Source organism: Solenopsis invicta, chromosome 1 (genome assembly GCF_016802725.1).
Source record: "Solenopsis invicta isolate M01_SB chromosome 1, UNIL_Sinv_3.0, whole genome shotgun sequence".
Lineage (NCBI taxonomy): Eukaryota > Metazoa > Arthropoda > Insecta > Hymenoptera > Formicidae > Solenopsis > Solenopsis invicta.
Genome location: NC_052664.1, coordinates 26,252,680 through 26,279,363, shown reverse-complemented (window position 1 = coordinate 26,279,363; position 26,684 = coordinate 26,252,680). Strand labels below are relative to the sequence as shown.

The window sequence follows — 26,684 nt, the reverse complement described above, 5'->3', positions numbered from 1 at the left end:
AGAAAACAATCCCTCAGCCGCATTTACGGATGCTCTTTTCTTTTATTCCCGCAGCTCGCCCGTCTCTCTTTCTCACGCACACACGTGCGTCCGCCTCTTTCGGTCCGACAGATGGTACGGCCGCGTTTTTGTTTCAAGGCTCGCGCCAACAATCGTCGCATTACCGGGACAAAACGGCTCGACGATCGGTTCTTTGAAAAAAAAAGAAGAGAAGAGTGGTTGAAAATAGAGGTAGCGGTAGGGGTAGAAACGGTGATCCACCGTGGTCCAGAAAGTCCTAGATCGGACCACATCATCTCGTGTCGGCAGCAACGAACCACATGTCCAAACAGAAAAAGAATTGCTATCGAGAGAATGATGCGATTGGCACAGCACGCGACCCGTGAACAATAATTATAATCGTATAGTCATTCTGCCATAGAGCTACATGCCAGCGATCTTTGTTGCAAGTGCGTATTGCTGAATGTATGAAGTTTGTTCTGGGTGCGGATGTAATCGCGCGTTGCGAATGTTCAAGGCATCTGCCGCTAGTAACTCGTAAACAATATTACTGTTCTACATCTATCATCATGAACATAAAAAGAGCACAGTTGTATAGATTTATTTACTTAAGAATTCAAAGAATTTTAATTTAAAAAATTTTTTTCTTGAAGAAATTCTCAAATTTTTTTTAGCCGTTTAAAATAAAGAATAAACATAGAAAGATTCAAGAATAAAAAGGATGGAAAACAATAACGATTTCTTTTATTCTCTAGTAGACACTTGTACGAGTCGGAAAAATTGAAAAGCAACATTATCGGACGTGAATTACATTATAATGCCAATTATACGAGTTTACATTTCTGTAGATAAATATCTCACTAATTAGCACGCACGTCGCGCATCGGCGGCGGGCATAAGCCGAAAAGTGCATTAACGATGCACGTGACGCAGCGAGTGGAACACCACGCTTGCGACAGCGAGGGATTTTGTCGCGCTTCGAACACCGACGGAGGATTCGTGTGACATGCCCGCGTGTGAATGTGTAACGTCATGAATGTGAGCGCAGATCGGTACAGGTCAGAGGCATAGAATCTCCCCTCTAATGGATTTCACTCATTTTTCTCCCCCCGACGTCACCGCGGCCGACGCCAACCCCTAAAGCATCTCCGAGATCCTTGAGGGCAAGCCTCGTTGTAAGAACTCGTTTACTCGTTCCTTCTTTTTAATTCATGAAAGTGTGAAGAGACGCGCATCGTTCGGTTCCCATTTGCTCGCGTCGATTAACCCTTTTGATTGGAAATTATGATTTATCATCCATAGCCTTCCTTCTTTTTCAGATAGTTTTAAAACTAAACAGTCTTAAAAAAACAATCAATTTTTTTATGTAATCTATAACATTAAGCGTGCAATTTAAAAACTTTTTAAATAATGTATTATATATATAAACATTAATCTTAATAAATAATAATGCTGAGATGTATAAATAATAAATTCAATAATTATTTAATAATACATAAAAATTCCTGATACTTTTCGTATAATTATCGTTAAATATGCGGAATAATAAAACTTTTGGATAAAACTATAAAGCTAAACCATGATAGATCAATATTATATTAATTGTATATCAGTTAAGCTGAGTAATCTTAACTTATGTAAAAAAAAGAAAATTTTAAGTATAACAATAAAGCTTTCAAGAATCATGGATTTCCCTGAAGTATTATTTTTATTATCACATTACAACTGTGTGATAACCGTAATAGTGACATCATCAAATGTTCAAACAAATTCGGTTGCATAACAGTGCTAAAATATTTTGTACGCTTTAAGAGAAATTTATAGAAATCGTTACAATTTACATAAATTATCTGATATGACAAGATACACGAAAAATATAAATTGACAAATATATACGGATCTTTTTCATAAACATATCAAATTTCATAAAGTCCGTTTATATTTAATTTTTTCTACTTTAAACGATAAAATTTTCACTTTTATAATGTAATTATAAACGAATAGTTTTTAGGTAGTAATTATTCTTTGCAAAATTAAATTACAGAGCTCTTTAAGAGCTTTTGAGTTATGCGCAGTTTTTTTGTGGCACATCTTTAATTACGCAAAAATGACCTTGTTAATAGATCTGCTCTCTCACTTCCTGATTCGGACCTTTCCTGCTTATCTTATCAATCGTGACGGACATGTGATCCTATCAACGAGATTGAGGACTGTCTTGCCGAGACCGAAACAAATATCATTAGATCCACCAGATAACTGTCGTTAAAGTTACAAATGTGTTATTTTGCACGCACTTTTTTCTTTCTAATTTTATATTTTATTATAAATTTTATATTTTATTTTGTTCCATTTTCAATACATCACACGACAATTATATCTTAAAGATTATTTTCATTTAATGAAGTTTGTTTCCATAATTCTATAATTTCTGGACAAGCAATGAAATTAATTTACTGAAAAATAAAATAACATTTTATTGACAAGATAAGTGATTTATTCGATGATGAATTGTTTCGAAACTCTATGTAGGCGACATGTACAATTTATTTACGCGAAAAAAACAGAATATTTAAATAATGACCAACTGTCAATTGATTCATTGAATTATGTACTTTTTACTCTCTCTCTCTCTCTCTCTCTCTCTCTCTCTCTCTCTCTCTCAAGATACTCTCAAGATACCTGCGTGAAATTCTTTTCTTTTCTTCGGTGAAATGCGGAACGGAAGCGTACGAGTTATGTAGTACGCTGCTCAAGATTGCGTGCTAGAAGTTGTTCTTTGTAGCAAGGACAACTCGTAGCGCCAATAGAAAGAGAGTGAAAAAAGTCCGAGAACGAGAGACGCAGAAAGAAAGCGCGAGAGGGTGAGAGTCGATAAGGCAAATGGGCACTTCGTAAAGTTCGCCGAACAAGAAACGACACGAATTACGGCCCGTGTTTTCCGCCGGTTTCGATCTCTCTGCTATTATTCTGCGGCCTACCGGCAGTAATCACAGGACCGATGCGACTTGCTCGTTATCAAGTTTGCAAATCACTGCGAATCTCAAGACTGTCTTGCATAAACTTTCAGGCTGCCATTAACTCTCAATATCCCTCGTTACATTAATCAAAGTACAATGTCTATGAGAGCACAGATTATATTCACAAAGATGTGACAAAATCAGTTTTAATGTTGTTGCTCTTGTAGTAGAAACTTATTTCAATTTTCAAAAGTTGAAATATCAACTAATATAAAACAAATCTAAAAATTTCAATTTCATAGATTAAACCTCTTCTATTTTTTAGCACTTAAGCCATTGCATTTGGAATTCATGATACTCACGATTAACTTCGCAGAAGACTGAAAATTGGAGATTGCACTTTTTAATTTTTATTAAAGCACACATTTATCACATTTATTTAGATCCACTACAAAGAACCCGAAGAATGTAATAATAACAGCATGACGCCTGGATGTTTACTGAATTAACCGAATCTGTTTTCGTTGGTAATCAAATCTGCCGACAAGACTTTTATGATATCTGCCTCTATCTATTTAAGATCCTCTACTACCCTTCTTTATCACTGAAGTGACTCACGGAACTCGAACTTTTATATGTATTTATATATTTGCGCATACACTAAGAAAAAAGTTGTAAAATTGGCTAAATTTTTCAACTTGATTAAATTTGATGAATTTTGATTAAATTAAACGATTGAATAATAAAAAATTTCAATTATTTTGTATCAATTTGTGAATTTAATCATCAAGACCTATACAAGGTGTTTCCTGTAACTTAATCATTTAGAAATCATCAACATTATTGTAAATGGAATAGCATATTTCATTAATGTAGTAATGTGATTCACAAGAAAACAAATTTAAATTATATATAATATTATATGCGATTAATTCATCCTGTATGAGATGTAAAACGTATCAGTGCCAATGTGTTTCAAAAAGTATACAATGATAGTCACGTTATAAAATCTCTCTCAGAGAAGAATCAAAGTTCAAGATAAATTGTATCGCGGTGGCGTAACCGCAACTTACCATGACAGAGAGGAACGGTATGGTAAATGGCAGCTAATGAGCGCGATATGATAGCGAAGTGAATGACAGTACGGCGCGTACATTGCGCGCCTTATTTTTTTCGCACCACGTGGTCCGATACACGCTCTTCGACCGTGTTAATGAAGTCAACGTTATCTGCTAATATCAAACCGGATGAATCGTGTCACTCGATACGATCGAAATTGCATCTGATTGATACCACAAAAATATAGATTGCATCAGACAGAATCGCTTATCAATGTCCAATAATTGAGTAGTTAATTCCTGAGAGACATTATCCGCTTGTACGAAAATTAAACGTCTTGGCACATCTCTAAATTTGTTTTTGTTTATTGGAACCAAAGCAAATATATTAAATAAATTGCTTTAAAGTACTGTAATGTAAAATGTAAAATTTATCATTTATTTATAGAAAGTAATCCATTTATTAAACGTGAGGTATAAAAATAATGTACAATTAAAAAAAAAAATATATATATACAATTTTATATTATGCGCGATTATTTAAAATGTTATAATCGCATTAAAAGTATTATGTTATCACATTAATAGAATTCACATATTTTGTCATGTGATATTTTGTTTATTATTTTACTTGATTATTTAAAAAAAATCTTATTTTATTGTTTGCATTTATTCGCACAAATCTTTAAAAATTATACACGTTCACAGTTACCACGGTACTGTTTGTACACACACTACGAGGTTCTCTGCCAAATATTCTTTGCCGGAAGATAGACCTTGGGCGTCTTACGTCACAGGCGCCTTTTAATCATCGGACCACCTGTATAGCGTGAGATTGACCCGACTGTGATGCACCTAAACGTGTCATGAGAGGTTTCAGCAGCCTAAACAACCGACGAGATAAAGGCAAGCCGCTCCGAGAAGCCTTTGGGGAGGTATTCGAGCCCCTGTTTGCACAGGAAGAGATAAAGAGGAAGATGACATAACCGCAATGACATTTGGGATCTTACTAGCCACCGCCCATGACGGTGATTATTTAGATAATCAACTATTGTCTGGTGTTATCGTGAGGCTTTGCGATGAGAAAGAATTGTAAACGGCCAATCGGGGAACAAAGACTCGATTTACGCTTTGTACAATAATAGGTTTCGTCGAGGGATTTCAAAAAGCATGAAGGCAATAATAGATGAGACTCGCAATAATAGCGCAGGTGCACGAATTAATAACTGTCCGCAATCCATTTGAAACTGGCACCGTGTTGAGAATGCGCGGATTGTATATGGAAAATTTGTTTTGATGAAAGCGGCATTCGATGCACGCCAGACGTGCGCAAGTGGCTAAATCGAATATATACGCAACTTAGATAGAACCGAAGCGATATACGCCGGTTCAAAAATATTTCGTGAGCGTTATTCTTATTCCAAAATATCAGTGACCGATAGCGACAATGGACTTTCCACAGCGTTGTTTAATCGGAGAAATAAAGATTGCATTATTGATTGTACGCCGCTAATAAGATAAACCATTAATGAGATTTAGTATTCCCGGAGCGGTCGACACATTTAGAGTTATAAATAAATTGAAATAAATGAAAATTAAATTACCACATTCCCCCTATTGTGTGTTAGCATAGTATTTTATTAATTGATAACGTTATATATATGAGGCGTACTAATGATGGCAATAATAGATGCAAATTTGTTTATATATGTGTATTATATTTATTTTTAAATGGCGTATGCTAAAAATAATATACACGCGATTAATAATTCAATTCTGACATTTTTCACGATTTATATCTGTATTTAGAAAAAAAGTTAATGCGTCATGTTTGTCCTACTTTTGGAAGACTAGACAGATTTCTCTGTTCTCTTTTTCTCCCTCTCTTCTATAAAAAAAATATCGATGTGCTCTGATAGAGACTTCCTCCTTCCTGTTGATAGGGAAAAATTCGGGCGCCAGTACTATGGGAGAATAGACGTCGCAAACGATTGTATATTTATCTGAATACTATTCATTACGAGCTTCTATTATCTGTCACGTTTCGCTATCAATAACTGGCGATAACGTGGACATCACCAGTTTCTGCACACGCAATCATCATATCAAGATAATAACTAGGGACACAGTTGCAAATAAAAGCTAACTCATTAAGATTACGATATGTTATACGATTAATATCTTATTATTACTTTAATAAAGTTTTAATTCAAAATATTTGTCTGATAATCTTTTTCAATTTGATAAATATATGTCATTTATATATATTTTTCAAGATCTGTTTACAAGTTTCGTATCTTTGTTTATATTAACAAAGATTGTTATATTAACACAATTAATAAAATGTTTAATTTACTATACTATATATTACTGAAAAATAAATAATATTATTTGCTCTTCCTTGACTATTTAATTTTACGATTTAACTTTAACTTATCTTTATAATAATGCACCGAGCTTATATTGAACACTATTTTAATTTTGGTAACTTAAAAATTTTTCTTTTACTGATTTATTGCTAAAACAATTAAAATTAGTTATGTTTCTTACACTCGATAAAGCAAAACGATCTATAGGAAAATATATGAATAAAAATGTGAGAGGTGATCCTAAAGAGACGGCTGTTCGCCAAGCAGGCGTGAAATAAAGCTTCGAATTCGAGAAGCGAGCTCGCCTCTTCGGTGACACAGAAGGAGCCCAGGGGCCAATGAATGTCTCAGTGCTTTATGAAGCAACCTGAGAACGTAGGAGCTGGCGTGCTTCAGGACGTCCATCAAAGGGTTCCAAATAATTACCGCCTGAAACAGTTTCGTCGGAGAGATGCACCGGCAAAGGAGGTGCCACTACCGCGGTTGTGATAAGTTAGTGAAATATTTTGTAAGGGGAGAGAGACTCTCCTTTCACCCGCTTTTCACTCGTATATTACATTTCTAAGTCAATAGAGTCGTCTTATAAAATGCTTATTTGTAGAAGCGCACAATGTAACGACCGGCATTAAACTTTGGAAAAAGCTTATACGTATAGATCCGATTTTACGCAAAGCATGCTGTAGAAAACAATCTTGATATAAAAAATCCCCTTTCTCTTTGACAAATAAATTTTAATAATTATACAGAAGATATATGTAATTCTATTCACATTTTTGTTTATTTCTGGTAGAAATTACCTTTTAATAATGCATTATATTTAATCGTAGTGTATTAAATTATTTACGAAAATAAATATTATACATGATAATAACTGTTTTCTCTCTCTTTGAAATAATTTTCATAACAAGCCCTTTTCCTTTTTTTTTGCATTGTTCTGTTATTTACCGAATATTTGTATGCAAACGAGAATATTGTATAGCAAAATGCAAGAGTTAAAAATAGTGACTCATACCTTTGACTCATACCTTCGATTAATACTTTATGAATTCATTTGCAAATAAAGAATGCAAAATTTTGGGCGGAACGCGGCACAGACGAGTATCTCTGAAATATTCGGACGAGCCTCTTTGAGTTCTGGTGTTTGATCGATGGATCCTCGGGTCTCGGACCGGAAATTATGCGTCAGCCTATCGTCCGCGCCGGAAGTGACAGCACGGCGCCACACCGATCACGCCACTATCTGTCGTTTCCTTAATTGCATTCTTTTTCGTGTGCCGAAAAGAACTATCGACGTGTTTATTTTTCCCACCGTTACATTGGTGGATTAATGACAATTTTTGCGTGGTGAAACGAAATAAAATTTTCTAACAGTCTTTCTAATAGTCTAACCAAAATGGCATTAATAATGGTTTAAAATTTTTGATTAGTCTCATACTTCATATAATTAATCATACGAAATATGATTATCTATGTAAAAATGATAGTAATGCTAAAAATATATGTAATATACAAATTTCAAGAGGTTTTTTTAAAAGAATTTTAAATAGTTCCGAGATTAAATAATTTTCACTTTTGTCGACAATTAAAGATATACAAAATACTGATGTACGGTTGAGAATTCTAATGCCGTGTACGTACAATTGTGGAAGGATTTGACAGAAAGCAAGAGTCAAGATAACGCGGAATCGAGCTGACTGCATGGAAATGCGTCGCGTGCCGTTGCGACACGCAAACTGTATACTTGCATTCATATTCTAATGACGACATTGTACGCGAGGTCAGATGTTGGTAACCATACGCTATTGTATTCGATCTTTGACGTAGTTAGACACGCGTAACGTTAGGAGCAAAGATCCGCCTACGACCGAGCGTCTTGCCATGATCAATGGGACGAGAAAGGGTCTTCATGACGAAGAAAAAAAACACGAAAGAACACGATACTAGGGGGACTTAAATTAAAAAAAAAAACCGGTTATTTCTTGCAAATAAATTTTTTAGATGCTGCTGCATTGCATTTATAAATATATTATAAATTAATAATAATAAATTATTTATAATACATTTTTTCACACGCTAATAAGCAAAAAATATTAAAGTGTACTATTTTAATTATAAATTACAATTTTTTTAAATTAAAAAAGCTCTTATCTTGAAAGAGCAAAAATATTACACGTGCAAGAAAAATCGAAAGCGAAATTCAAAGTTAAGATGAGAAAATGAGGAAGCAAAGAGCGAAACTCGATGGCTGGACAGAAACGAACTTTCGGATTAGAACGAAATAACTGGAATTACGGGCAATCCGCGAGCTTTGAGGGACCAATAAATCAAGCTTGGAAGCACGAGCATCCGGTAACTCGTGCCATTGTCTCGACACACGCAACGATAGCCGCTCGTGTCGGGCCAATAATGCTCGTCCAACGACGAAATGATAGAACAACAATTGAAAGAGAATGAGTCGGTAATTTTCAGGATCTTAATAGGATCTTTAGCTTTATGCTCGATGGTAAAAAAATTTCGATAATAAAAAATAAGATTACTTACACTTTCTTTAATATCAAGAAAAGAGCATCGATTTTATTACAATTATAGTGATGTAATTATAGTAACATATATAAGAAAAATATATTATTCGATTGTAACTTATAAAGGAGAATTGCTAAATGCATTCATCTCGATCCAATCATCTCGATCGGACATCATTAATATTTTCTATTGTTATTTAACATATTTATTTAATATCAAATCAATATCAAATAAATAGGAAATATAATAAAAAAAAACTTATGTGATACTCACTCGGCAACTCTCTCCTACTTTTCTCGTAAAAATATTAAATATCACTTGTTTCAGTAGTCTATTAAAATTGAATTTCATGTTTATTTGAAAACGTGTAGTATGAAGGTATTTTTCTTTTCATGGAGAATGTATCAGGAACAATAAGATAAGGAACAATGACTTGTATATAATATTTCCACAATATCGCGATTAGCAGTATTCGTATAGCGGTCGCTCGCTGTTTCCAAATCGTCTATTTGATGTCCGATCACTAAAGGTTTATCTCGCATCTCTCACCGGAAGTTAGCTTTCCAATAAACAATGCGTGCGAGCAGGGACAAGGGGTACCATTCGCGATTGCCGCGCAATGATCACAAGAATTACGCGATCGTGATCTGGACCCAAAGCGCTCCCGACGCGAACGCTATCTACGATCACCAGCAGAGGAAGAGGAGGACAGAGGAGTATAGAGGGATAGAAAGAAACGCCCAGCCGAGAGGGGGGTAGATATGTTCCGTTGCATCTGTCGTCACGCCCTTTACCACGTGCACACACGCTTACGCAGTCTGCGTGCGCTCCGAGTTGCACGCCGGTCGATCGAATGGAGACGTACACGGGAGCCGGAATCGAGGGATGTTTTTCAGTTTGGCGAGGGGGCCTCTAAATGTTTTATTACTTAATCATAACGCTCGCGGAGCGAGCGGGCGTAGGAAGCGGCTCTCTCGGCTCGTGCGACGCGAAGGGGCGACGAAATAAGCCAGGGGGAGGACGAGACGCACGACAGAATCATTGTTCGACGTCAATTATTCATATTTCTCTAGTAATATCCACAGTAAGATCACGAATGCGTATACAATATATCGAAGTAAGATCAGCATCGGAAGGCAACTGCGCAGAGTGAATCGCACCCCCTTTTGAAGATAGTATCTCTCATACTCTCAAACTGTCCGCCGATATTTCTTAGGGTCCGCATCTCGAAATGTATCGTATAAAATATTTTCTGAAATATTCTATAGAAGAGAAATCTCTGTGGATTGTCTCAAAATGAAATGAGACTACCGCGTAAGTCAGAGGATGAACGCAAAAATACTGCGCTCATCAGAAAACGCCGATGATCCGAATTAGTTCGATAAATAGGGATGGTTTGTGGTGTGGACCTACAGCCCCGACAGAGACGAAGCCCAGGAGACGTGGAAGAACGGAAGAGAGACAGGGAGATCGAAAAATAAGCGAGAGACTCGGTGTGCATTGACGCGGGAACCGCCGTGACAAAAGGGCTGAGGCATCCCCGTTCATTGTCGGCCGTGCCGCGTGAAATTCTACGGGTGTGTGCGCGCGTTCAACGAGCGTCGGTGTGCGCCCGTGTTGGAAAGTACACTATATAACTACATTAGGGGTCGCAACCTTCCCTGCAGCACGCGCCAGCTGGCTCATTGTTAAATTACTGCACCGCCGATATCTGCTCGTCAATGGCGTCGGACTAACCAATCGTGAATATATATCGTGGTCGTTTCTGCGTGGGCAAGCGGTAGCAATGTCTTTTTTTGTAATTCTTGTTTATGTTGGCTAGTAAAGTACGAAATGAGACCGAATAGAGGCATTGGGAATATAAAATGTTTGAAATTAATAATTCTTTTAAAGAATATACAATTATCTGTAAGTGTATATTATATAAATGACAATATAATTATACTATTATATTTTATTTAGTTATTAAATATATTATTTAGGTATAAAAATTTTAATTGTAAGCATCGAATTTTACGAATTTAATTTAGGTATTTTTTAATATTTTGCAAATAGATGTTAAATTTTGCGTATCATTAATCTTCTTTTGATTGCAACAACATGTCATATGAAGAGAAAACGATTGGATGTAAAAATATTTATATTTAATATATATTCAAACTCTGAATGATTGTCGTGTAATAAATTGTTATAAATATTATAATCTCGCGAAAATATCTACGCCAATGGGAGGATCATCCTCTAATGTATTTACACGGGGAGACAGCAGCGGAACAGGGGTGTCGACTGGGTGAGATTTGTCACCCTGTACACGGGACGATACGTGTCGTACACGTACTACGTTTGTATCACCATTGTCATCCGAGCTCGAAGATTAAGCTAATTTCACACATGTCCGCCCGCTCTACGCCATTCATGTACGCGTTTGACAGTGTCGCGTGACATAATATGAAACTATTACTCCGCGATGAAAGATTGGTTCGGAGGATGACATTCGAATAACGGTTATTGTCATTCTCTTTGTAAATCGATGCAGTGTCAAGTTTGCGTTCAGTAAAAATTGGTTTCACTATTAATTTATAACCAATTAACAAGCAAGGAAAAATAAAGAACACGTTACTGCACGTGCGTACGTCATAAATATCACGCAACTTTTGCAGTCTCTGGGAATTACTAACGATGCTCGAATAAAATCAGAGAGGAGCAGTCGGACAGTTGTATCCAGAAGATGTTAACATCTGTTCGAATGTAGCGGTCGATTAGTCGGGACCCGACGAAGCAATCCCTCAAAACACGGTCTTTCGGTCACGCAAGAGCATCCCGCCTACATCCTTGGAGGTTTACGATTACGCAAGAATCTGCATGTGTCCTGGGAGGATCAGCACATATGTCTTACGTTCCTTGGAATTTTCCGGCATGCGCAGTTGTTTGTTTCGACAGACGCATCAGTAAGGGTAGAAATATAATGACAAAATTATAATTTAGATTCAATTCATACGATTTACTTAAACAGGTTTTTATCAGATAATTTTTCTGTTTTCTTAGATTAATTTCAAAGAGTAATCCTTGATTGTGTGTCGTGGCGTGTACGACTATTTTAAAGAAGCCATTATATTTAAAAGCAGAGCGAGATGCCAAGACAGCGATTTAATCGACGTGGAACGAATAAAATTTATTGTAAATATGTGTAATAATTAAAAATTTCCAAAGCTCTTCATTTGATACGAACATTCGTGATTGTATTTGAAAGCAAAATTAAAATTATACTGTATAATTAAAAGAATAATTAGCGCGAAGTATCAATGGAACTGAATTAAAATTTAGTGTTGAAAAAGAATTGTACATAAAACAAGAATAAATTTCAGTGATCTTTTAATTAAATAGCGATCTTTAGCAATATTGAAACATTTTGTTAAATTCCCTTAGGCGGTTTCATTAAACTTGTTTACTTGGTTTATGTATCTATTTTTTCGTTATCTGCCAACAAATATTTCTGAGAGCGAACCAGAAATATTACAAGAAACATTTCGTTGAAATAAGATCACGAAGTATAAGATATACGCGCAAGCGTGTAATTCGGCACTGGTCTCTCAGCTCACGGTGCTCTCTTCGTCCTCGTATGACCTGTGACCTTCTGTGAATCTCCTCGGCAGTCCCATCCCAACCTCATACGAGACTTCACCGTGGAGAAGAAAGGAAATGACGGTAATGTAAGTGTTCCCGGGACCATCACCGCACGGCGGTCGTGTCCTGGCCAGTGTCATTTGACACAGTCCTAAACCCGATTCGCGCCACCAGCCGATCCTTGCTCTTCTTCTTCTCCTTTCTCTTCGTTCCTCTCTACATTTCTGTTCCTCTCTTTCGTTCTTCAAACCGCGAGTTTTTGTCTCAGGTCGCTTGTTCCCAGGCGGAGAACAAACGGCACGAAAGCAATAGATGCATACGCGCACAGATGTATGCCAGTAACGGACACGTGTAGAGAAGCGCATAAATATTCGGGGCTGCGCGTAGGCGAGTATCGTGGGTGCACGCGTTTTCAGCGCGTACGTGACAAAGCCATTTTATTGCCTTAGAACATGGATTTTTATAATAAATGTTTTTCGAAAAGAATTCGATAAATATGTATTTTTTTCAATTGAATAACTCTTAAAAGCAACCTACCGAATCAATGAATCTAGACGTTCTATCAGTCATATGGTATATCAATTATTTGTCCAATAATTTATAGATAAATGCAGTACACGCCTACACGGTTTCAATAAATTGGAAGACATTCGTGATAACACCGTCTCTTGAATGAGCAAAGCGCATCAATGCGGTTGCACACATATGCGCATACGTCCGTGAAACTGCGAGAGACTGGCGGCGATCACGATTCCCATAGCGGGATTCAATTCAGCGGAATGAACCGCGCGAATCTCGGTACAGATAAGGAAGGAGGCCGCTATTGAGACGAGAACAGGACAGAAATAGAAAAAGAAGAGTGTTTAGAAAAGACATTCGAGACCACGTCCGGTGAAATCTGCTGGAAAGATAATGAACCGTCTCTTTTGTATATAGTTACTCGATAACGCGACGGGATACTCTTTTTTTTCTCAGAAATAAATGACGAACGTTTCTTTCTCATCCCAGGGAAGGCCAGTTCTCAGAACTGAACTGGGAGACAAATTAGAATAAAATATTTTAAAGTTGTTAATGATTGATACAAAAAAATTTTAAAATAAAATAATATAGTACTCTCTCACGAAAAACACAGGCACATATATAAGATGTTTAAAAACTCGCGAATCACAATGTTACAGCAAAAAAGTTCTCAAAAAATTAATGAAATAAAAATTTATAAATAATTACTTAATTTTTCGAGAACTTTCTTGCTATATTTTGATTCGCGAATTTTTTGGACACTGTATATATATATATATATATATATATATATATATATATATGCATGTATGTATGTATGTATGTATGTATGTATGTATGTATATGGTGCACTATACTTTTTATCAAAGCAATGCAATCGTTAGAAGTAACGTTGAAAATGCATGAACTTTACGATCGTGAAAGGTTAATATTCCCTCTTTACAATTCGCGATCGTGATCGATCAGGCCCTGCAGACATGATCCGCACATAGGGCGACTGTGTTCGTATAAGAATTCACGAAGAGCCATTTGTTTTATGACTCGAGACAATTGAACGGCGTTTAGTGGTCGGCCGAGCGATAAACTGGATATCTTTACGGCCGCTACGCGAATTCTAATCCTCCCCTGTTCGTCTACCTGCATTTGTACATGCTCGTGATTATGATTACATATATATAGCGATGGTTTTTTTCCCGCAATGCACACCTGCGACGCAGCCGTAAACTAGAAACCAAGTCGGAAACTGATAATTATCTTCAGTGACAGTACATTGTGCTCATTTGCAGGCAATTTCTAAATATATATATTCTTTTAGTTTGGTTTTCTTTCTAACAAGGGGAGATGGACAATTATTTGTCTATTTTAAAAAGTTAAACATTAAAACAGAATTTGATGCCGTAAAAGTAATGTGTAACATTCAAGTACTAATGGGTCAAAGAATTTATAAGATTTTTCTTCTTTAATTTTCTTTGAAACTGACTAATAATATCTCTTTCTTCTCGCGATATTTATTTTTTTCTTGTATTCTTAATTTGTTTTATGATTCTACAAAACAAATATATTTTTAAAAATTTATTATTTAAAAAGTAAAATAAATCATTTAAAGAGATTAAAACGTTAAATAATTTCTTAAAAATGTACTGTTTAATAAAAACTGCAAGTTTGAGTTAGTACTTAGGCAATACGCCTTGACTGATTCTGTAAATCTTCAGTCAACCGTTGTTGATATCTGTCGTTTAAAATTTTAAAATCTTATAACTTCAATCATTTATCCATTGGCCTCTGAAAATATTACATAATATTTTGCGGTACCATATTCAATATCAAACTTTCCAAAATTCACGAGATACATATCTGGATCTTCCCTTGTAAATAAAACGAGTTTTGCAGTTTGCAGTTTATGATTTCAATGCAGATGGTAAATTTTACAAATTTATTTTCAATTATTTCAACTTCTGTCTGATATTTCATTGTCGATGCGAGGTGAAGCTACGTCGTAACAACTTTTTGTTTGATGTTGTAAAAAAAAAAGTTTAAACAAACTGAATCAGAAACGCGAGTATCGGTGAAATATAAAAGATGTGTATGCGTACGTATGTGAGACTGTAGAGACACGTCCGAACCCGCTTCGAATTCGTTCCGATTTGCCACGCGTATTGATTTCCGTTCAGTTGTCATGTAAAGACATGACAGGTAGGAATAATATGTATGTTGAGAGAGTACGTAAACGTTTCGCAGAAACAGGAGTCATCCAACGTGACTGGTGCATTATAGTAATATACGCGGAAGGCGAAAGGGTAATTTCACACGTCTACTGCCGACTGTCATCGGAGCGGAATAGCCACATCAGACTAAGCAATCGTTCAAAACAATGTAAATCCTCGACAGAGACGGATTATATAAAATATACAAATAAACAAATATATGAAATAGGTCTAGAATTTTCTCTCTTTCGTTTTTCAAAAGTGTAAACATTTTCCTCGAACAAGTTTCCATTTATGTAATCAGTATTTTATAAAAATGTGCGCGCGCGATTATATAATTATAATGTTACGCAACTCTGCGATTGTATCGCAACACGTGTTGAATAAAATTGCTGAATCGTCAACGTTTCCATTCGATGCAGATATCGAAATTGAATTCCTCGCTGCTCGCGTATCCCTAACGCTTTAGAAGAGCATTACCCTCTCGCACGCGGAGCTCCACAAGGATAAAATAGACGCAACAGTGGTGGTACGTGCCTCGAAACGGCAACACATTTCTCGTGGGCCACGTGTTTGTCCGTTTCTTTGTCACTCTAAACCATTTTAAATATTATGTGATGCGTGGAGTCCCGAACCATCAGAATCTCGGAGACAAAATATTCGGACGGCAAGGGATCCGAAGTTTTCGCTGTTACTGGAAATAAATAAATTTAATAAATTCATAAAAAGATATTCCGCGCAAATTATTATCTAATAATTGATTTCCATTTTATCACAATACTATCTATGTAAATATTAAATTCAATTTATAGAACAACGATGTGTAGAATTACAATATTAGAATTTTAAAAGGATTAAATATAACGTTTATAACGGTGGTTTGTAAAAAGATAATTATTTAGCAACTATTATTAGCTAAAGTAATGGAGGAAGAGGTCTTTGACCTTGTTGGTTCTCAGTATCCACTTCTTGATGCCCGTAAGATCCCGTAAGTTAATGAAGTTAGTACTCGAGATAGTACAAGTACACTAAATATTAGATCAAAAGTGCTCTTGGGATCTGACATATCTCTCATAGGCTACTGAAGTGTCATAATGAGAAAAAAGTTCTCGAATTATTCACAACATATATATTATCTTTTAATATATATTAAAAAAATATTAGATTCGTAATATATATAGCAAAGTCTATACAACCAATAGTTATCAAGAAAAATATGTAGTATAAATAAATATCGAATTACTTTTGTCTCCCATATGTGTGCATACACTTTCTTATACTTTTCATTTTTACATTATATTAGTTGCGAGAGAGTTAAACGCATTTCTTGTCTCCGTTTACGTTTCCAAAACGGTAAAGGCGATACCTCGGACGTCACGATGCCTAAACAACTGCTACATACCGCTGTTGGACTGATCGTAAAATCGCGTCGCTATCGATAAATCTTTCAGACCTGTCCAAACAGGATCTACGTACGATCCCGCACCAATGACTTCTTTCTCAACCAAAGCGGTTAAAACTCGAGACTTTATCGCAACAACAGCAACGCGAACATCACTTCCCTAGACAGATCATTAATCCACAGACGCTGATAAAGAGTGCATTATCAACGAAAATGTTTTACCTGATGAGGATTAGACCGTTTGATAGCGTAGTATCTTGTAAGCCGTATCAATCATCTGACGTATTTGTAAATGTTTTATACAATCTGTCGTACGAATAATTTACGTTTGCCATGATAACTCTTTCGCAACTTTATCTTCAAATATCGAATATAAAAATTTTGCAACGAGAAACGGTGACATAGGAGAGAGAGTGTTGATACGTAAATTAGGATATTTAAATGACTAAGAGGCTTGTTCAAGCGAATGTTAATTCAGCCGTGTTACGTGATTTAGCAAAAGGGTAAGAATCGCGGTTAAAAGAAAGGCTCTGCGGTTAGCCGCTTTCCAATAAACGGCATCATGCGCTGGTGCGCCGTGATTCTCCCAAGGCAGCGCGTAAATCACAAGCCTCGCACCATGCAATGCAGGTGCAGCGTGGTGCAGCCGACAACGTGGCAGTGCGCTGCTAGCTAATGCGATAGACGTGCTGGAAGAGGGAGGAGGCTGGCGTTGTATGCGGGTGGATTGCATGAAGCGCGCGCGAGAACTTTTCCTCCTTCTTCGACGTTGTCGCAACGTCGTCGACGAGAAGTGGCAGCGCAGGGGTGACGGGCGAGTTCGCCGAAGGCGCGGGGCGAGAGAGAGAGAGAGAGAGAGAGAGAGAGAGAGACGGACGATTGAAAGAAGGAGAGAGAAAAAAGGAGAAAATCTGTAGAGCTAATTCGCGTGCGAGATAACACGCCGGCCGAGTGAGGTGGTGTGCGCTATCGTCGAAATGGTCTCCGTCGAGTCACGGAGGGAGTTGGTCAGGGCAGGGAAAGGCCACTGTCGACTTATGCCAGAGGGTGGTAAGATGATCTTATCGTGCCCTCTCTCTCTTTCCTTTCCACCTTCTTCTGTAAGTCCACCTTCGTTCCTTTCACCGCCTCCTCCTCCTCCCTCTCTCGCTTTCTCCTCTCTCGCCCTCTCTTTTTCCCGCCCTTGCGGTAACTACCTTTACGCCCTCTCACCCCTGATGACAATATCGCGTGGCCACTGAGATAACCGCTCATGTCATTCCTACATCGACTACCTACTTCTTGGTCCCGACTACCACGACGACGGCAGCGGCGGTGGCGGCCGCCACTACGAGCGAGTTCGCCACGGCACGAGCGGCACCCCCCGCTGCCGGCCCCTTCGTAGGGACACTTTTATGTTGCACGAGAGCTGAGTACACGCTCGCGCGGGCCGATTGTCATCGGGAAAATCTTACGCGCGTCTTGGGTAACACCGACGATCGATAGAGGCACGAAAAGCGGGCTTATTAAATTACGCGACACAACGGTCGGCCGATTTTACAGTCGCTAGATATGCTCTCCCTTCCTGCTCAAAATTGCGCAAGCATGAATTTGCTTAAAAATATCACAACAGAGTAGATCGATTGCCGTTGACTCGGCGGACACGTAGCGTGCATTGTTGAAATATGAGAGACTGGTGTTGAGATCGGCGCGCTCGTGCTCTAACGTCGCCTGTTCAACCTGTGCGCGCATTTATCCCGCCGTTTTTCAATGAATCGATTGAGGCGTCGCGTCGCTCGACTCGATCGCGATCTCCTGGGAAGTCTGGCCCAGTTCAGCGAGATCGCCACCGACCTCATCCTCAGGCGACGGCAACGTTGATCGGCGTAAGTAGTGGTGGTCGTGGCGGAATGACGTCGCGGGAAATGAGACTCGTAAAGCAACGCCAGACACGCGAGCCACTCTAAAGGGTGCTCGAGTCTCCCTTCCCTTCTAACTCGAAGACACTCGTACAACGCTTTTCTGTACATTTGCCTCTCTACTCCCGTTTCATCGAATGTTTTTATCGTCTGCAGGTCGGATGTCAATCCGCCGATAAACGCGTGTGAATTCGTAAGTGCACGAACGTGCAGGAATGCCAGGAATAAATCAGCATAATTTATCATTTCATATAATGATCATTATAAATATCTCAATAAGATACAGCTATTAAAAATACATCTCAATTCTCTATTCAAAGCTTGATATTTAAAGAAAATGAGTTATTACGAGATGTATTTAACACATACATTTATTCTAAAGAATGTCTAATAATGCGTTATTGTAATAATTTTTATTATGGATTACGATCAATCCATCTATGTTTCTTATGAGTCTCTTATATTGTCTCTCAACCTTAAAAGTTTCCTACAAGCATATTATTTAAGTTGTTTGGGACATATTGATCAAGTTATACAAAGATAAAAATTATCAAAAATTAATGTTTTGTTTAACTAGAGAATAGTCACTTAGTTTTTTTTTTTTTTTTTTTTTGTAAAGGATCAGCTGCTCTATAATTTATTTGAGATCATTACGTGTATAAATTATATACTCCAAATTTTTTTAAGTGTAGAGAAACGACAAAAATAGCTATGAATTCTCGATCAGTAACAAAAACTCCGAGCTTTATTCTCTCGCTGCTGGAATATAAAAATCATCTCAGGTGACTATTCTCGGGTTAACATTCATAAAGACAGCCAGGATGGCAGAGAGATATCGTTCGAGCGCAAGACAAAACGACGAGGATCGTCTTTAACGATCGACGGCTCATGCGCGGACACGCGTGCTCATCCGCCACGGTTCTGTTCGGCTCTTTCTTCTTTCCGTTGTCCTTCGCCCGAGACTCGTTTCTTCGCGGCACTCTTCATGGTCCTTGCCGCGCGACAGGCGTACCGGGAACCGGGCGAGATAAAGGGGGATTCCGAGATTTAATAACCTCGTCAACAATAATGCACGCTGACACGACGTATTATGCGCATCCATTACCGCGACGTGGCCAAAACGTGCCATCAGCTTCGTCGATGCTAATTCTACAGTCATTATCGACGCCATTATCGTCGCAGAAGCTGGCGCAGCCAACACTTCTGCAGTCTCGATCCGAGTAGTACCACTTCACGAGTTACAACGCAACGGATTAACGTTGGTATTTGTCCATTAAAAAATCTTCTACCTCATTTTATATTTATTTTCGTCTCTTTGTAATTTTTTTTCTTTCTCAGGCAAATTGCGTAAAAAAAAATAAGTTTTGATCTTCTCTGAAATAAAACTTCGGATTAACGATTATTAATTTTTTTATTTCTAATTATTTTTGTTTATAAACATCTAAATGTTTAATGTTTAAATATTGTTATGGAACCAACTTCAATATAAACAAATGTGAGGCAAGTTAAATCTATACATGAAGATAAAGTAATTGTAATTTGTAATTTTACAATTATATGTTCACTATAGAACAGAGGCGCCTACACTGCCATTCGAGCAATTTCATGACTGAATAGCGCGAAGTGCAGCGTGTATCCAGGGGCATTCTGCACAAACTATCATTTAAAATTGATCCTAGGCCGTTCATTTATTTACTAAATACATAGAAGATTGAAAAATAATTTTGATTAATAAAATAATTTTATTATATGACAATATGAAAGCAATTCTAAATAATTAATATTCGTCCAGTCAATGCAATTATTTTATTGTATGGATAATGTAATGTTTTGAGTAACGGTACCACAATTATTGCCATTTTAACCCTAGAATAGTAATATACGTAAATTTTACGTATTAACTTCCTACATATTTTATTTATTCACGGTTGCCACGGTTTCCCAGTTTCGACTAGATTTCGGTTTTTTGAATGATTCTCCAGTTCTCTGACAGTCAGAAGAAACCTTCAATTAACTTCTTAAAAATTTTAATGACCTTATTTTAGAGAGAAAGAGAGATGTATGCCTAGTACTTCATGTGGCAATAAACTTTCTATCTTGTATTTTTTCTACAACGTAAAATATTATATTACACTGAGAGAAATCGTTTGGTAAGATCAACTAACGTTTGGTTGAATAGTGATCAATTGAATTTTGTATCTACTGGTATTAAAAACTTAATTACAATTAATATAACTTTTTTGTAATTTGTTGTATAAAAATAATTATTTGGTTAAGACCAAATTGTTTGGTCAAAACAACTATATATTTAGTATTTAATTATAACTATAAAATTCATCACTATTCAACCAAACGTTAATTGATTTTACCTAACATTTCTCTCAGTGTAGGTAGAAAAAGTAAACAATTTGGATACTAATGATTGATCAGTTTTCGTGTTTCTTTTTATTTTGTGTATATTAAAATTTTTATTTAAATATTGATAAAATTTATATATTTAAAAAACTACAAAATGAGCATATTAATTGCACTACACTGAGAGAAATGTTTGGTAAAATCAACTAACTTTGGTTGAATAGTAAAATGAGTTTTATAGTTATAATTACTAAATATATAATTGCTTTGACTAAACAATTTGTAGCTTTAACCAAATAATTATTTTCATACAACAAATTACAAAAAGTATTGTTAATTGTAACTAAGTTTTTGGTACCAGTAACTACAAAATTCAATTGATCACTATTCAACCAAACGTTAATTGATCTTATCAAACGATTTTTCTCAGAGTATGTTTGGCCGAATGGTAACGCTGTTGAATGATATATTAGTATCGATATATACATTTTACGTCCAAAAAAATGGTCTATTTTTAATTAACGTAATATAAAATTTTTGATATATTTTACATGTTCATTGATAAAATATTTACAATTTAAATTTTCATAAACACAAATAATCTTATGAATTTTAATATAGCAGAATAGAATCTTCTGCTGACCAATAACATTGCTGAGCATTGCTTTAGTGTTCAGGTGTGACAGTTACAAGGATGGGTTAGAGTGGATGAAAAGAATAGAATCTCGGTTGCCTTATTTTAATTAGTGTCTTCCTAGAAATCGGTTATCCTGCCGAAGATCAATTCGTGTACCCAATTACCACGTATTTATTTATGTTTATATAATAATCTTAGATTAATATTAAAACACTTTTAATATATAACGCTTTCATACTTTTCATTTTGAAACTATTTACAATTGAAAAAAGCGAAACTGGAACACTGGCAATAATTGGGACAGTTACTCTATATCGATAATAAACATGTTCTATACAATTGTGCTTAACAATTCAGAAAATATAATTTATTATTTAAGTGCGACGCATTTTAACATGCCAATTATTTTGTAAAAAAAAATGTTTTTATGCAATTTTCATGCAAGAAATCATGACTCGATTTACATTCTCATACTCTCATTCGTCTTGTTTCTTTCACTTTCTTTAAATAATCACACCTGCAGACGTAAGACGATCGCGAGCGCTGATTGTCAAAATTCGCGAGGCAAGTTACAACGCGCATGTATTTATCAAACAATCGGCTGTTATAGAGGGAAAAGATGCAGGACAAATGTCTAATTAGATGATTAATTGTTTAATTGCAAACTTGCGGGCAACAATGACGTCTTATCACTAGTGCGTGCTCCCAATAGCAACGTCTGTTATGTTGTCGGATTAATACTGCTAAGGAATATCGTGATTCAAATCTAAGCAAATGTGATCGTTTAATGTAGAAAAAAAAAATGCAGATGAAGATATTGTGCACATATGCAAAGGTGAAAAAAAATTGTGTTACTAATATATTATATTATTGCAGTATTATACCGTTATTAGGTATATCATAAATATGATATATAATTTATATTATTATACACTAGTTCCTTAATTTACGGGATATTTTTAATACGTAATCTCAGTGTTACGCGGTTTTTTTACGGGGTCAGAAAATAAATTTTTCTAATCTGATATTTATTAAAATTATTTTGCATTAATGAGCCAAACGGTCTTACTTGATTGTATTATTATGTCGGTTGACTGATTTGATTACAGTTTTGACAACTATGATAATAAAATTTAAAATTAATTTTTATTAATACTCATTATTATGGTTTTCGTGCAAATGTACGAAATAAATATTTTTACAACATAAGAGCATTTTTCTCTTACGTTTTTATTACAGATTCCATTTACGCGATTCTCAACCGCGTATAAAAGAAAAACATGACGTGGAACGGATACTTCGCGCAAATCGGAGCCAGTGTACTTTGTTAAATATAACAAATAATAAATTTTAAGATTTTAAGATTAAGAATGTATAATTAGCATATAACTAATATAAATATCTTTGCACGAGATCTTGTACGAGTAACTCTATTACTTTTTAAAATCAACGACATTGCTTTCGATCAAAATTGCTGCATCTCTTTCCCAAAACGCGAGACGCCTTTTATCCAAAAATGTACAAAAATCACGAGGCTAGACTAGACACTGCGATCGTACACACAACAACATACCACTTCGAAAATACTACCACGTCGCACGATCGATTATCGACGTGAGTGTTGAAAGCGTTTGCACTACGTACAGAGATCTGGCTGCCTCAGTTCATGCGTATTTGTCCGTCATGCCTGATTGGCTGCATTTGTTTCCAGCCGGACTGATTGCATTCCCTGCCGGAAATGGCAAACAAATGACAGACATAGGCAAAACGAACGTTAATTGGTGACGGCGAATGAACGGAAGGAAAAGAACCAACGTAAACTCGCGAAAATATTGACGAGCGGCTCTTGAGGAAGAAGGAGATTTAAAGAAAAGTGTAAAAAAGGAAATTCGTGGGGCAGAAATGATTGTTCCAAGTTTCTGTTATCGGATTCTGCATAACCACGCTCGCTTTTTCGAGGAAGCGTTTGTGTTGGTATTCCAGCTTGCGTCGCTAGAATCGATCACGTCCGGCTCGCCATTGAATGTTTAAGCTACTCTTTCAGAAGTGACGTCACATTGAATTAGCGTTTGATATCGATACAATTGTGTGATTTGACGAACGCTCAACAGACGGTCTATATTCGTGGCTTTAGCTTTATCTGTGTCAATATTTAATTCCTACTTGATAGCGAGACCTCCGTTTAATCGTTATTAACATTAATATTAAAAAAAATCATATCACTCATAATTTTTTTACACTACTCTGCAAAATACTCTGAAAATTCACTTACATGATTATGAATTCTTTGTAGATTTTTTCTATTTTGTAGGTTACAGAGTGAATGGAATAACTGAACTAACACTATTTATAAGAAAATAATGTAAAAGATTTATTATACATCATTTTTAACTATCAACTTTTAATACAAATTATTATATCAAATTAGCACCTGGATAAAAATTCATCTACAGCATTCTGGGATTAAATGTAGGTTTCAAAAATATTTCCCTCCTTAGTTAAATAGTTTCTTCTTCAGTTAAAAATACATTCGATCGCAATACACTGTTTCATTATTCAATGGTGCCATTTTATCATCCGGTTATCTTTAAATTCGTACATTCTATTTAAAGAATTTTTGTTATTAAATAAAAAAATTACCTTGGCGGAGTAACAAGATCTTTCTCGAGAGCAGAAAATGTAACATTATCTCATTATATTTAACTTTACGAGGAGAACGACTCTCGATCGGCCATTCCCGTTAGTAGTTCGCTTAAGTATTATTAACATCAGGTTGTGTCGTAAAATGTGAGTGCACGAGCCGCCTGACGTGCCTGTCACACACGATGCAACATGAACCGCGATAAAGTATTTAGCCGAGGTCTGCAACGTACACGTAGTTGCCAATTAAAAGTCGTGCCAGTGAAACGAAACGGGAAACAATCTATGATCTGGCATAAGTCACTTGTGATAAGTGACACATCGCTCCGTAATTCTTAATCGTGCTATGTACGATATTGTGATCCCCGAAGTTTCTTCAGCGTCGGATTTGCGCGATGACAATACTATTGTCTCAAAGCGCAGGCATTGATAACTATCTTTCAAACTTTGAAAATCAAAAATCAGTGGACGCCTCTGATAGAAGTGAAATCAAATAGGAGAATGTTGGAAAAAGGATTCTCTCTCTCTCTCTCATTATTTCTTTTTGTATCTTATTTTTTTACACTTTTTTATTTTCTGTAATTCTTTCGTTTTTTTGCAATTTTATTTCTATTTTGTTTGTTCTGTTGTAACTTCGTTTTTGTTTTTGTATTCTTCTTTTACATTTTCTTATTCAGCGCATATATGTTCTTAAAGGGTTTACTTTAGAGAAAAAATCGTACAATCAATCAATCTTTCTTTATTAACACAATATTTTTAAATTCATTTCAAGTAATTTTTAATTGATCCGAGTAAATCTGACTTAAATTTCATCAAGTTTCCAGATGTTCTTTGTCAAGGCGTCTCGCCGGTGCGACTCATTTTCTTTCCTCTCTCCGTGATCGCTTTGTCTTCGATATGCTCGTCGCATACGTCGATATAATACGCCGTAAAAGTTCGTCCGTTGTAATGGAAAAGGAAAAGATATCGCACGACCGTGACCAAATGATCGGTCGATTAATTGTTCCATCGCTTACGGTTCGTTCGATGCGCGAGACAATCTCAAGATTCGAAATAACTCGCTTGCACGACCGTTGATTGCTATTGCGTACGTTTTTATACGCAAAAATGCAGATAAAATAATTGAGATATTGTTATTACAATGTGTGTTACTAGTATTACAACTTTATCATTATTTTATAATTATTTTATTAAATAAAATTGTCATTAGAAAAGCCTAAACTCTACGTCTCTCATAAATTTAGAAGACTTGCAAAATTTTACAACCTGACGTGCAAGTCAACTGATAGCAGTTTGTAATATTATTCTAAGAACTGAAATTATATCAATTAGTTGAAGCCAAAGTTCTTTTCTGAACAATTAATCACAAATTAATTGACTACTCTCTATGATTGATTAACATCCTTTAACTAAATCCAAAGTGCATTCTTCTTTACAAAACCGTAGACGTAATTAAGATAGAGGAAAATCTCCATTCAACGATATCAATTTCGCATATTATATGAATGCAAAAAATCATCGAGAAGGCACCTTCATTGAATCTGTCCGAGGCAGAAACAGGGAGGATAGTAAGAAGAAGAAGAAGAAGAAGAAGAAGAAGAAGAAGATGTGGGATCTACGGTAGCTGGAGTCTCCCGCAGGACAAAAATGGAGACTGACCTACCTTAGGATCATCCGATCTATTCATACTTCTCATTCAGTCGTGCTCTCTCTCAGGATGCGAGACAAAAGCAGCGATGAAACAGAACTCCCACCCTCTACTCCTCCCACATATATTCCGTGCGTTGTGTTTCTTTGGCTTTGTCTCCTCTCGGATACGACTTCCGGTGCCGCGGTTAGATGCGACTCTCAATGGGATGATGCGTCTTTCAAACCCGCAGTAGGTAGGTGTATTCCGCGATTATTCCTGCGGTTTGGAGAGAGGGTCCTCTTCTCTTTCCGCTTCCTATCAGTTTCACGGATTTCCCGTTTGTCTCGTAAACACAATGCAACGCGCGTATGAGAGAAAGATGAAAGCAGAGACAGATAGATACTTGAATCGATCTTAAACGAGATAACCATCAAATTTTTTGTTGTTAATTCTTTGTTAATAACTTTATTGCTGGATAAAAAATAACAAGAGAAAAATTAATTCTTCTGTGCAAAATGCATATTGCACTTTTTTACAAAAATAGATAAATTTTTTTAATAGATATACAATTATAAAATATAAAAATATATGAGACTGATTTTATTAAACTGAAATACAAAATGTTAAGTGCAACTCAATGTACTAATTTTTTTACTCATGCTTGTATAATATAAAATAAAGTTAATTTTATGTGTCATTAAAAATGTATTTATTTATTTATTTTTAATATTGTATGTTGAAAATAATCATCTTTATATCTCGCTCCTTCTTTTCTTTCACAAACGTCCTCTCTCCTCTCCTATAAGATTGTTCCCGATGCAACGGAGAGTTCGATGGGCTATTGTTTCGCCGATTTTTGAGTCAAGCG

The 26,684-nt window shown here is 36.1% G+C and overlaps 1 protein-coding gene across 9 annotated transcripts in view; it reads right to left on the bottom strand.

Annotated features, from left to right (window-relative positions):
- The window catches only part of LOC105201991 (histone-lysine N-methyltransferase MECOM), a 116,030-nt gene that overhangs the window by 51,086 nt on the left and 38,260 nt on the right, over window positions 1–26,684 (bottom strand). The window contains exon 1 of one of the 9 annotated variants that reach the window (XM_039448373.1): window positions 3,320–3,628. The exons of the other annotated variants lie outside the window; for them this stretch is intronic. Within the exon in view, the coding sequence (XP_039304307.1) occupies window positions 3,320–3,383 (64 nt within the window). The 5' untranslated portion in view covers window positions 3,384–3,628. Of the gene's footprint in view, window positions 1–3,319; window positions 3,629–26,684 lie in introns of those variants that run through there. 9 annotated transcript variants of the gene reach the window in all.